The 13,579-nt window shown below is 48.3% G+C and overlaps 1 protein-coding gene across 8 annotated transcripts in view; it reads left to right on the top strand.

Moving 5' to 3' along the window:
* Window positions 1-13,579, top strand: part of TCF20 (transcription factor 20) — a 90,342-nt gene that overhangs the window by 44,775 nt on the left and 31,988 nt on the right. For all 8 annotated transcript variants that reach the window (XM_036237598.1, XM_016135794.2, XM_016135793.2 and 5 more), the window contains exon 2: window positions 428-6,145. In XM_036237598.1, coding sequence (XP_036093491.1) covers window positions 428-6,145 — 5,718 coding nt within the window. The remainder of the gene's footprint in view (window positions 1-427; window positions 6,146-13,579) is intronic.

The raw sequence follows: 13,579 nt of genomic DNA, 5'->3' as shown, positions 1-13,579 counted from the left end.
TTCTAATACATGAAAATTAAATGAAAGTGTGTTTCCTCACCCCTCCCCCACCAAACTTGGAAGACTTATTTTAAAATTGCAGCTTTTTTATTGACAGTAATAACACAGCTCTGTTTCCGCCCAATTGGATTGGGGGAGGGGCAGCTCATTTATCTAATATGGAGGGTTTCACTGTATTGAATTTGTTTTTACCTGGACTGTTTCTTTTCGTACTGCCATAGAGTCCTCCCTCACTCTTTAGACTGTTTCTCCATATATTTGCATTTTCAGAAATGGACAGGGTCAGAAATAAAAGGAGGTAGAATTCGACCCAGTCATTTTCATCCGGGCCTCAGAATCATCGTGTCCCTTCCATCATCTAGACCTGATTTTATTTGCGCCGAGGGGATGCATGTCTCACGGTTTTCTCGTTTTCTTTCGTTTCTAGGAGGGCTGTTGGCCTGCCGCTGTGTTGCTGAACAGTATGCAGTCCTTCCGGGAGCAAAGCAGTTACCACGGAAACCAGCAGAGCTACCCACAGGAGGTACACGGCTCATCCCGGATAGAGGAGTTCAGTCCTCGCCAAGCCCAGATGTTCCAGAATTTTGGGGGCACAGGCGGCAGTAGCGGTGGCAGCGGCGGCAGCAGTGGTGGTGGGCGACGCGGGACAGCAGCTGCAGCGGCGGCGATGGCCAGTGAGACCTCCGGTCACCAAGGCTACCAGGGTTTCAGGAAGGAGGCTGGAGACTTCTACTACATGGCAGGCAACAAAGACCCCGTGGCAACAGGAACCCCGCAGCCGCCTCAGCGGAGGCCGTCCGGGCCTGTGCAGAGCTACGGACCCCCCCAGGGAAGCAGCTTTGGCAATCAGTACGGGAGTGAGGGTCATGTGGGCCAGTTTCAAGCACAGCACTCTGCCCTTGGTGGTGTGTCTCATTATCAGCAGGATTACACGGGGCCTTTCTCTCCGGGGAGTGCTCAGTACCAGCAGCAGGCTTCCAGCCAGCAGCAGCAGCAGCAGCAGCAAGTCCAGCAGCTGAGACAACAGCTTTACCAGTCCCATCAGCCTCTGCCGCAAGCCTCCGGCCAGCCAGCGTCCGGCTCGTCCCATCTGCAGCCAATGCAGCGGCCCTCAACCCTGCCATCCTCTGCTACTAGTTACCAGTTACGAGTGGGCCAGTTTGGCCAGCACTACCAGTCTTCTGCTGCCTCCTCCTCCTCTTCCTCCTTCCCGTCACCACAGCGTTTCAGCCAGTCTGGACAGAGCTATGACGGCAGTTACAGTGTGAACGCTGGCTCCCAGTATGAAGGGCACAGTGTGGGTTCAAATGCACAGGCTTATGGAACACAGTCAAATTACAGCTATCAGCCCCAGTCTATGAAAAATTTTGAACAGGCAAAGATTCCACAAGGGACGCAGCAGGGGCAGCAGCCACCGCCACAGCAGCAGCCACAGCCGCAGCCGCAGCCACAGCCACAACATCCCCCTCAGCACGTGATGCAGTATACCAACACTGCCGCCAAGCTGCCCCTGCAGAGCCAGGTTGGCCAGTACAGCCAGCCCGAGGTCCCTGTGAGGTCCCCCATGCAGTTCCACCAGAACTTCAGCCCCATTTCCAACCCTTCCCCAGCCGCATCTGTGGTTCAGTCTCCAAGCTGTAGCTCTACCCCGTCTCCTCTCATGCAGAGCGGGGAGAATCTCCAGTGTGGGCAAGGCAGTGTGCCCATGGGCTCCAGAAACAGAATCTTACAGTTAATGCCTCAGCTGAGCCCCACCCCGTCGATGATGCCCAGCCCGAATTCTCATGCTCCAGGCTTCAAAGGCTTTGGACTAGAAGGAGTGCCAGAAAAGCGGCTGACGGACCCTGGCCTGAGTAGTTTGAGTGCCCTGAGTACCCAAGTGGCCAATCTCCCTAATACCGTCCAGCACATGCTCCTCTCTGATGCCCTGACACCTCAGAAGAAGACCTCCAAGAGGCCATCCTCCTCGTCTAAGAAAGCAGACAGCTGCACAAACTCCGAGGGCTCCTCGCAGCCTGAAGAACAGCTGAAGTCCCCTGTGGCAGAGTCCCCGGATGGAGGCTGCTCCAGCAGTTCCGAGGATCAAGGCGAGAGAGTGAGGCAGCTGAGTGGCCAGAGCACCAGCTCCGACACCACCTACAAGGGTGGAACCTCAGAGAAAGCCGGCTCCTCCCCAGCACAGGGCGCTCAGAACGAAGCCCCCAGACTCAGTGCCAGTCCTGCAGCCAGAGAAGAGGCTGCCTCGCCAGGTGCTAAGGACGCGTCGTCGTCATCTGAGGGCAACCCAAAAGTCAACGAGAAGACAGTGGGGGTGATTGTCTCCCGAGAAGCCATGACAAGTCGGGTAGAAAAGCCTGGTGGACAAGATAAAGGCTCCCAAGAGGATGAGCCCGCAGCCACTCAGAGGCCACCCAGCACTGGCGGGGCCAAGGAAACCAGTCACGCATCACTTCCACAGCCAGAGGCTCCGGGAGGAGGGGGCAAAGGAAACAAGAGTGGAGATAACAACTCCAACCACAACGGAGAGGGCAATGGCCAGAGCACGCACCCCGCCGTGGGCCCCGGCTTTATAGGCAGAACAGAACCTAGCAAGTCTCCCGGAAGCCTGCGCTATAGTTACAAAGACAGCTTCGGGTCGGGTGTGCCAAGAGGCATCGGTGGCTTTCCTCAGTATCCTACCGGACAGGATAAGGGGGATTTCCCTGGCCACGGGGAGCGGAAAGGCAGAAACGAGAAGTTCCCCAGCCTCCTGCAGGAAGTGCTTCAGGGTTACCACCACCACCCTGACAGGAGGTACTCCAGGAGTACTCAGGAGCACCAGGGCATGGCCGGTGGCCTGGAAGGAGCCACGCGGCCGAATGTCTTAATTAGTCAAACCAATGAATTAGCTAGCAGGGGCCTTTTGAACAAAAGCATCGGGTCCCTATTAGAAAACCCCCACTGGGGCCCCTGGGAGAGGAAGTCAAGCAGCACAGCTCCCGAAATGAAACAGATCAATTTGGCTGACTATCCGATTCCCAGAAAGTTTGAAATAGAGCCTCAGTCATCAGCCCATGAGCCCGGGGGTTCCCTGTCTGAAAGAAGGTCGGTGATCTGTGATATTTCTCCACTAAGACAGATTGTCAGGGACCCGGGGGCTCACTCACTGGGACACATAGGTGCCGACACCAGACTTGGGAGGAATGAACGTCTCAATCCAAGTTTAAGCCAGTCGGTCATTCTTCCAGGTGGGTTGGTGTCCATGGAAACAAAGCTGAAATCCCAGAGCGGGCAGATAAAAGAGGAAGACTTTGAGCAATCCAAATCCCAGGCTAGTTTCAACAACAAGAAGTCCGGAGACCACTGCCATCCTGGGAGCATCAAGCATGAGTCTTACCGAGGCAACGCCAGCCCTGGAGCAGCCACCCACGATTCCATCTCAGACTATGGCCCACAAGACAGCAGGCCCACACCAATGCGGCGGGTCCCTGGCAGAGTGGGTGGTCGGGAGAGCATGAGGGGTCGGTCCCCTTCTCAGTATCACGACTTTTCAGAAAAATTGAAGATGTCCCCTGGGAGGAGCAGGGGCCCAGGGGGAGACCCTCATCACATGAACCCACACATGACCTTTTCGGAGCGGGCCAACAGGAGTTCTTTACACGCTCCCTTTTCTCCCAACTCGGAAAGCCTGGCCTCTGCTTATCACACGAACACTCGAGCCCATGCCTATGGGGACCCCAACGCAGGTTTGAATTCTCAGCTCCATTATAAGAGGCAGATGTACCAGCAGCAACAGGAAGAGTATAAAGACTGGAGCAGCAGTTCTGCTCAGGGAGTGATTGCAGCGGCCCAGCACAGGCAGGAAGGGCCGCGGAAGAGCCCAAGGCAGCAGCAGTTTCTTGATCGAGTGCGGAGCCCGCTGAAAAACGACAAAGATGGTATGATGTACGGCCCACCGATGGGGACTTACCACGACCCCAGCGGTCAGGAAGGCGGGCGCTGCCTCATGGCCAGTGATGGTCTGTCTAACAAAGGCATCGAGTTGAAGCACGGCTCCCAGAAGTTACAAGAATCTTGCTGGGATCTTTCTCGGCAGACTTCTCCAGCGAAAAGCAGCGGTCCTCCAGGGATGTCCAATCAAAAGAGGTACGGACCGCCCCATGACACTGATGGGCATGGGCTGGCCGAGTCCACACAGTCGTCCAAACCTAGTAACGTTATGCTAAGGCTTCCAGGTCAAGAGGACCACTCGTCTCAAAACCCCTTAATCATGAGGAGGCGCGTCCGTTCTTTCATCTCTCCCATTCCCAGTAAGAGACAGTCACAAGACATGAAGAACAGTACCGCCGAAGATAAAGGACGCCTCCTGCACCCGTCAAAAGAAGGCGCTGAGAAAGCGTTCAATTCCTATGCCCATCTTTCTCACAGTCAGGACTTCAAGTCCATCCCTAAGAGGGAATCCGCCAAGGACCTTCCAGGTCCAGACAGTAGAAACTGCCCTGCCGTTACGCTCACAAGTCCTGCTAAGACCAAAATCCTGCCCCCACGGAAAGGGCGGGGCTTGAAATTGGAAGCTATAGTGCAGAAGATTACATCCCCAAATATCAGGAGGAGCGCGTCCTCGAACAGCGCAGAGGCCGGGGGAGACACGGTTACTCTGGACGACATACTGTCGTTGAAGAGTGGCCCTCCCGACGGTGGGAGTGTTACTGCTCAGGATGCTGAGATGGAGAAGAGAAAAGGTGAGGTGTCATCTGACCTAGTCTGTCCAGTGAGCCAGGAGTTGAACACAGAGAAGCCTCTCGCGAGGTCTTCAGAGGAGTGGCGCGGCAGTGGGGACGACAAAGTGAAGACCGAGGCACACCCAGATACAGTCTCTGCTGGCAAGGAGCCCCCTGGTGCCATGACGTCTGCAACCTCACAGAAGCCTGGGGGTAACCAAGGGAGACCAGACGGGTCCCTGGGTGGGGCCGCACCTTTACTCTTCCCTGACTCAAAGAACGGACCTCCGGCGGGCGCACTGGTCCCTGAGGCCAACCCCAAGGCTGAAGAGAAGGAGGCCGACGCAGTGACGATTTCCCCCAAGCAAGAAGGATTCCCCCCGAAGGGGTATTTCCCTTCAGGAAAGAAGAAGGGGAGACCCATTGGTAGTGTGAATAAGCAAAAGAAACAGCAGCAGCCCCCGCCTCCGCCCCCTCCGCCCCCTCAGATACCAGAAGGTTCTGCAGATGGCGAGCCGAAGCCAAAAAAGCAGAGGCAGAGGAGGGAGAGGAGGAAGCCCGGGGCACAGCCGAGGAAGCGGAAAACCAAACAAGCCGTCCCCATCGTGGAGCCCCAGGAACCGGAGATCAAACTGAAGTATGCCACCCAGCCCCTGGATAAAACCGACGCCAAGAACAAGTCTTTTTTCCCGTACATCCATGTAGTAAATAAGTGTGAACTTGGAGCCGTGTGTACAATCATCAACGCTGAAGAAGAAGAGCAGACCAAATTGGTGAGGGGTCGGAAGGGGCAGAGGTCTCTGACCCCTCCACCCAGCAGCACTGAAAGCAAGGCACTCCCAGCTTCGTCCTTTATGCTGCAGGGACCAGTGGTGACGGAGTCTTCTGTTATGGGGCACCTGGTTTGCTGTCTCTGTGGCAAGTGGGCCAGTTACCGGAACATGGGTGATCTCTTTGGACCCTTTTATCCGCAAGATTATGCAGCCACTCTCCCGAAGAACCCACCCCCTAAGAGGGCCACGGAAATGCAGAGCAAAGTCAAGGTACGGCACAAAAGCGCTTCCAACGGTTCCAAGACGGACACTGAGGAGGAGGAGGAGCAGCAGCAGCAGAAGGAGCAGAGGAGCTTGGCCGCCCACCCCAGGTTCAAGCGGCGACACCGCTCGGAAGACTGTGGCGGAGGCCCTCGGTCCCTGTCCCGGGGGCTCCCTTGTAAAAAAGCAACCGCGGAGGGCAACAGTGAAAAGACTGTTTTGGACTCAAAGCCCTCCGTGCCCACCACTTCAGAAGGTGGCCCCGAGCTGGAGTTACAAATCCCTGAACTACCTCTCGACAGCAATGAATTTTGGGTCCACGAGGGTTGTATTCTCTGGGCCAATGGCATCTACCTGGTCTGTGGCAGGCTCTATGGCCTGCAGGAAGCGCTGGAAATAGCCAGAGAGATGGTGAGTACCGGCTCGCTCTCTTTCTTAACTCCTTATCGGTTCCGTTTCTTCCACCTTTACTTGTTTCAGGCTGACTGTTCTGAGCTTACCTATCACATGGTGACGCCTCCAGATTAAAGTCTGCAGGCCCAGGTAATGGGCAGAAAATGAAGTAATTTGGAAGATTCGTTTAACTTTTACTTTTATGAGTAATACACGTTTGTTGGTTACAAAGTCATGTTAGTTCCATGCAGCTGATTAAAGCAGACATCCCTGCTCCACCCCCTCCTCAGACCAGATTCCCGATTCCTCTGCCAGTTTCCTGTTTCTAAACAGTAAGCTTTTACTGCTCTTTGTTACTCATTGATCCTTTTTTCCCGTTTCTCAGCCTCTGACTATAATACTTATGAAGTGTATTTTGGTTACATTTCTTTCTAAAACTTTTTATTCCTCTAGAATTATTATTTGTATTTTCTTGTACTACATCTTTCTGATTCAGACTTTCCAATTGGGATAGTTATTCTTTAGGTCTGTTTCATACCTGTTATCTTGGGGCATCCGTTGTCATCGTCATTTACTCCTTCCCTCTTTCGAATGCCTTTTCCTTAATCCCCTGTCTTCGCCCTTCTTAGTTTGCACCTCAGGTAGCGGAGTGCATCGTCCTTCAGCAGTTTCCTGAGAAAGGGTGCATGGGAGGTGCATACGTTGAGATCTTACCTACTGAAAATGTCTGTCATGTTTGAGGGTTGGGTATAGAATTCTGGATTTGAAATCATTTTCTCTCACTGTTCTGGTGCCATGCTCCTGGCTTGTCCCGTTGCTTCTAGGGTCGCCGTTGAAGGGGCAGCAGTTCTGATTGTCGGCCATTACCCGTGTGCTGCCTTTCTCCTCTGGAAGGGTCGAGAATCTTCTCATGTTCCCTCCAGTATCCTTTCTCTTCTGTTTTGTGTTCCTTCTCTCTGGCTTTTTGTTGTAATTTCTCCATGCTTTCTTCAACTTGATCATCTGACATTTTATTTATTTTCACTTCTGATATTTTCAAGATCTTTTTCTTCTCAGAATATCCTTCTGAGGAGACAGTTTCCTGGTTGAACGGGGCAGAGCTGGGGACCTAACTCCTCTTACTAACTCAGCTAGTGGTCTGGTGTCCGGCCGCCTCTTGCACACACATTCCGCCCCCCTTCTGAGACACCTCTGCCTTCTTCCCGGGCCCTGTGCCTCGGGGCGGCTGGCTTTCTAGTGGCTCCTCCACTGCACTCATTCCTCTCCGCTTCTCGTCAGGCTGCCGAATCACTTACTCTATTTCTGGCTCCCAGAATTTGACCATCTCGTATGTGTTATTTGTTTCCTCTCCCATTCTTCATGTTCTCATGAATTTGTCTTACAAGTTTTGTGGGAAGGCGACATATGTAAACATAAATTCCGTCTATGATAATCAGATGAGTGTTTTGTATTAATTTATATTTAAAACAGACTTGATAGATATGCAAATGACTTTCAATCTTAGTTAATAAGGGTTTTATTAGCCAGAATCATAGTGTTCCTGTGCACTTTATACTGTCTCTCTTCTTACATCTTCCTCAGAAGCTCTATATTTTATCATTGTGTTATCCCCAGAGTTTGTGTCAGGCAAAAAGGAAATACTCATAAACTGTAGTCAAAATGTAATTAGTGTGAAATTTATATACATTTCAAGTTAGAACACTCTAATTTGGTCATACAAGTAGCTTGCCTTTCCCACTGAGTCCCCCCACACAATGGTCATTTTTTCTGTTTCCTTCCCGGTCTCAATCGTCGATGTCACTCCCAAACCCCAAGTTTGAATAGATTCACTTCTTAAATACAGTGACATTTTAAAATGCAAAAGTCCTATAGGAATATAACATTTAAAACCATAAAGTGTAAAATTATTTAAATAGTTCTAAGCACTCAGTAATCCATTAATTATCATCTTGCCCCAGTTCATGGCCTGCTTGCCAACTTTGCTCTAAAAGTTACAATATTTTGTGGGTCGTTCTGTTTGTTACTTTTTGGTGTGTGTCCCAGTCCAAATGCCAGTGTTTTCTTTATTTCAACATAAATTATTATCATCTCAGAGTAAATTTTATGTATAAACTTTCAGACATTCTATAGCCATAATTGGTAACCAGTAGTCAGCAGGCTAAATCCTGTCAGCAAAGTCCTAGACCCTTATCTCTCTGAGTCTAGTGTATAGAAGGGAAAAGGTGCCCAGTGGTGATGTGACCACCCTAAATCACAGTCGCCTCTGTCCCCGAAAGTGGGGGGGACAGCGGGCCGCCTTTTAAAATTTCTAATTGGGAATTCGTGACTTCAGAAAGTGACAATTTAGCCTACTGCTTGTCAGCTTTAATCCCCAAATAAAATCCAGAATGTTATAATTGGAACAAATCCACTGAATAAGATAAATCAGTCTCTCTCTTTACCCATCCCCCACAGCTTTCATTGACTAAATTGTTAGAATAACATGAAGCATATTAGATACAGAACATTACAAGTACTTTTATTTTTAAAAATATTAATCGCAGCCTCAGTTGTTTCAAAAGTGCTTCAAATTAATCATATGTTCTCAGGGATAAAAAGTTGGAATGCTTTATTTAAAGGTAACAGGTATAAAAACAGGTATTTTGTCCTTACACTTCTCTATAGTAGGAGCTCTAAACTTAGATTTTTGGATTCTATGATGGCTCCATCAGGACCGCAGATTCCACCATCTCTTTTAAAGTAACAGAATTCAGAACACAAACAGTTGAACACCTTTAAAATTGAGGTATAACTGACATACAACATATTAGTTTTATGACCAATTTAAACAAATCTCATGTTGCAGCTTTAAGCTTATTTCTTTATATTGTACCCATTCACTGTGCCAATGCCCTTTAAAAATAATTTCTCTTTCCTATTTTACATCCTTCTTTTAGAACAGATTGCTAGCCTTGTATATTTAATTTTGCAATACGCTCGTACTTCTGTTTTATTCTCCCAAGCCACCCAGTAAGATAGGAAGGAAGAAGGTACCATTCCATTACCCATAGAATAAAGAACGGCTTGACTTCAGTGACACACACTCAGGTAGTGTAGCTCAATGATGTGTCGATTTTAAAACTGGTTTACAAAATTATTCTTCTTGGCTCTCTGAGCTGATATTTTACTATGACTACAAGATCCTTTTCTGTTTTGTCTAGCTTTTATTCTCCTTTTCTTAATGCACTCAAGAATAAATTAAAATTACACTAACTTGCCTTTTTTAATTTAATTTGATAGATGATGTTTCAGTTTGTCAAGGTCACTTTGAGACTAGTGGTATCTTAGATTTACCAGATGCATTCAATTTTGGCCTGCTTAATAAGCATGCTCTCAATCCTATCATGTTGAGATAAAGGTACATATTTCATTAGAGATCCATTTTGGCTTACGTATTTATCAGGTGCTTTGACAAGCATGATATAATAAAATAATATGAAGTTTTCAAGGGACAGTAGCTCCTCTCCCTATTAAGTGTCACACTACTCTGAAAATTGCTGAAAACTAGAACATTCTTGTACAGATGGTCTTCGCTCTCCTTCCTTTTCTGAGTGTGGGAATTAATCCATTTCCATGCGGTCCTCTGGTTTTGTTGAACTTTGACCTCTGCTTACATACCTTGGTGTAATTGTATATGTGAATCCACAGTGACCTCCGGCATGGATGGGATGACAGAGGCAATTGCTTCTAAATAGACATCCATATAACTTGGTATGTAAAAATCATATTCAATACGTTCAGGAACGAATGTGCAGGCATTCAGGGTTGTGGCAGCAGATGGATCTGGTGGCCATGGGTCTCTGGTGTGTCCCTTGAGACTGTACACCCTGTACAGAGAGCTGCCTGTCCTCGTTCCTGTCTCCCCTCCCCCACCTAGGTACAGCACCCCTTCCAAATAGATGCTTAACAACCTCCATGGGGAAATTTTCATCTTTTTTTACCCCACATTATATGTTAAAGATCTGGTTTTAGGTTAAACTTTTTTGGATCAGTATATTAAAGATTATATTTAAAGTTTATTTTTAATGCAAATTTAAATAATGGGTGACCATTTCTTTCTCACTCTAACATCCTCCCTAATTTGCTTTAAATTGTGACAAGAATATGACTTAACAAGTGTAAAAGTATTCATACATTGATTGCACTATAAAAATGTGGCTGCATGTGGAAATGTCAAAAGGTCAGTTAGCCTCTCTGGTTACCTGGAAAATCAGGGCATCGTCCTAGGTGCTCCCTGAACTCCCGTCTACGTGCGCCTTGAGTCCGTAGCTGAGGAAGGGTGCTGTCATCAGCGCAGGTGCGGCTGAAGCCTTCCGCACACTCCTGGTCTCCGCTCTGAACTCCAGTGTCCCTCTTCGCCTGCACGCATGTCCCACGAGTGTACTCCTCTCCGCGCCTTCACCTGTCTCCGGGCTCACGTTCCCCCGTTCTCGCTCTTCGTTCCCTTCTCCAGGCTCCCTGCGCTCCCTCTCTCACCAGCCGCTTCTCTCTGGCAGTCACTCGGTCCTTGTTATACTTCTGTCACAGCCTCGTCTGCATCACACACCCAGGCACCTGTTTGTCTCTATCCCTGTGACTTTTAGTGTATAGCAGAAGGTTGTGCAGTTATTTTATTACCTGTTTTTTAATACTTATTTTTCTCTTATTGTATCACTACACGATGACCTTGAGACTAAACTTTCAGAGAAAGGGGTTAATTTTCCTTCAGGTCTTTGCTTTTCTAAATTCTAAGGAAATTTGCAGTTTTGAATTTTATTGCTTATGTTACCTTACAGAATAAATGGTGACAAATTGAGAGACTCTTAGTTTTCCTACAATCTGTTTTATTTCTTTTAGGGGTGGAGAAGTGATGAGAGAAGCATTGCACCCAATTTTAAATTAAAACTTATTAGGAGTTGACTCTTCTCTGAAATGGTAAAGGACCATAAATCAGAATATTGACAGGCACTGTATATTAGGCCAAATCATTCATTCCCGAGATGTAAACTAGTTATTGCTGATATGTTGAAAGAGCTAACAGGGCCAAACAGCACGTAAAGTAGGTACCCGTTTCCATTCAGCCATCATATGCGTCCTCGCTGGGAAGCCAGCACAGGTCTGGGTTAGAGCGCAGTGAGGGACCTTAGTTCACCTCCGGGGCGTGAGCCTCGGCCTGGGTCCCGCGGCCAGTGGGACCTGGGCTGGGGCTGTGACCCGCGCAGTTCCCGCACGGGCCCGGCCTTGTCAGGAGGCACAGCCTCCCGTGTCCAGGGCTCAGGCCAGTTTCCCAGGACCCCGAAGGCCGGCAACTGCAGACCAGTTTCTTCTTCCTCATCTTCCCATTTATTGCAGTCCGATAAGGGAAAGTTCAGTCAGCTTAATTAATAGTCGCCCTCGGAGAGTCTCCTCACCGTTCTGCCCTCGTCATCCTGCTCCGCAGCCGTGCGGCGGGGAGGGGGCCTGGGTGAGGGCTCTGGAGTCACGTCGCTTCGTCTGCTTAAGTCACTCAACCTCTGTACTTCATCTTCCTCATCTGTTAATCTATAAATATGGAAACCAGTAGCGCCCACTGTCAAAAGGGTTGTCACGAGCGTTGAACCAGTTATCCTTTGGAAAGTCTATAAGGAAAGGTTTGGCAAATGCTGTGGGCTGGTTCCCGCCCTCGAGCGGTGTCCTCACGTGTGGTTTCGGTGAGGATGTGTTCCTGTCGCTGAGCTCACTCGGTCTGTGTGTCACTCCATTCTGGCACCGTTAGCGGTTCTTCCCAGGAGTGTCTACACCTCACCCACTGGGGTAGGAAAGTTGCTCTGCATATGCAACACAATTTTCCCCTCATTTTCACTCTTGTGGAAAACTGATGTTTTAGGGGAGCAGGGTGTGAGATGTTTAAGGTGCAATATTTATTACTGACTTATGAAATAGCATTAACCCACATGGACACTCTCAGGAATTAGATTCTTCAAGAGAAAAGGCAAAAGGAAGGGAGTAAATAATAAAACCTGCCTTGCACATAAGTAAAAGCATTAGTATTCCTGCGAACTGTGTTGGGTTTGGGTTTTTTGTTGTTTTGTTTTTTTGTTTTTTGAGCTGTATATTTTTGATAGTGATTACCTAAGGTCTAAGTAAAGAGCTACCTGGTAATAAAGTTGTTTTTTCAATAAACACTGTTGGCAGATCGGCACTCAGAGAGAGATCCAGAACAATTAATCCATGGAGTGATTGCAGGACAACTGCGCTCTGCCTCTCGCCCCGGTGGTTAACATACACAGTGTATGTGAGCTACAGAAGACTCTTTTGTAGCCTAAGGAGTTAGCCTTTAATTTCTGGGCAATGCAAAACGACTAGCAATTTCTAAGTGTGTAAAATCACAGGATCAGGTGTGTTTTATAAAAGAAACTTGGGAAAGACGTAGGGAGAGATGAGAAGCAAGCCAGCCAGTTGAGAGGCTGTGGCATTAATTAGTACAAGAGATGAGAAGGGCCGAGTAAACAGTAAAGGGAACCAGGAGTGGACAGATACTAGAAACATTTTGGATTCTAAAGTTGGTAGAATTTAGAAACTAATGAGGTGTGGCGGGTAAAGGAAAGTGAGAAACGAAGCCGAGGTTTCTAGCTTGGCAAGCAAGTCGGTGGGTGGGGTGGGGGTAGTTAAGAGACAAGTAACAGAAAAGAAGGGATTGAGGAAGAAAGGAAGACATCAGAGCTTGTGGCTGATACGTAGCCGACAGAAGAAAATATTGAGTATGAAAGCCTAATACACATGTTCAGGTCAGTCAGCACTCGAGGTCTCTCTTGCAGTGGTTTTTAATAAGGAGTGCCTTTCAGCTTTTTGAAACTTTTAAATAGAGTTGCAAAAATATTGGGGGGGGGGCAACAGAAAATCGTGAGATCTTTGTCATGTTTAATAAAATCCCACATAGAGAACCTTGAAAAGTATCAAAGAAATTAAGTTATCATTATAATTATTGCCTAAAATACAAGAGGGTGGGGGAATGCAGAAGGAATAACTTGCTGTTTCTGTTTTTCTAATAATTTTTTCAAGATACTGACATTATTGATAGCACAGTGGAATACTGAATCGCATTTAATTACAATGAGAAAAAGCTAACATGAAACATTACTCTTATGGGCTCAGGAAAAAAACCAACCAACCAACCTTGCTGTGCACAGCAGCAGCCTATTTTCTCAGAGTCCAGAGCGTAGCTTAAGTCGTGCCCTTGACTGTGTTATCAGATGGCTCAGAGGTTAGGGTTGTCACCGTGGATAGACACCTGCTTTCTGAGGGCACGAGACAGCCCCACTCACAGGAAGCAACAGGAACCATAGGAGAAGCACAGGAAGAGACAGCGGGACAGCACCTCACAGGGTCCGGAGGCAGCCCTGGGTGCTGTCAGAGGAAATGCCTTTGATAAAGGTATTACAGGTTATTTACATA

This window comes from Rousettus aegyptiacus, unplaced genomic scaffold (assembly GCF_014176215.1).
Source record: "Rousettus aegyptiacus isolate mRouAeg1 unplaced genomic scaffold, mRouAeg1.p scaffold_m13_p_2, whole genome shotgun sequence".
Lineage (NCBI taxonomy): Eukaryota > Metazoa > Chordata > Mammalia > Chiroptera > Pteropodidae > Rousettus > Rousettus aegyptiacus.
Note: the sequence above shows the minus strand (reverse complement) of the source record. Positions and strands in the feature narration are given on the sequence as shown.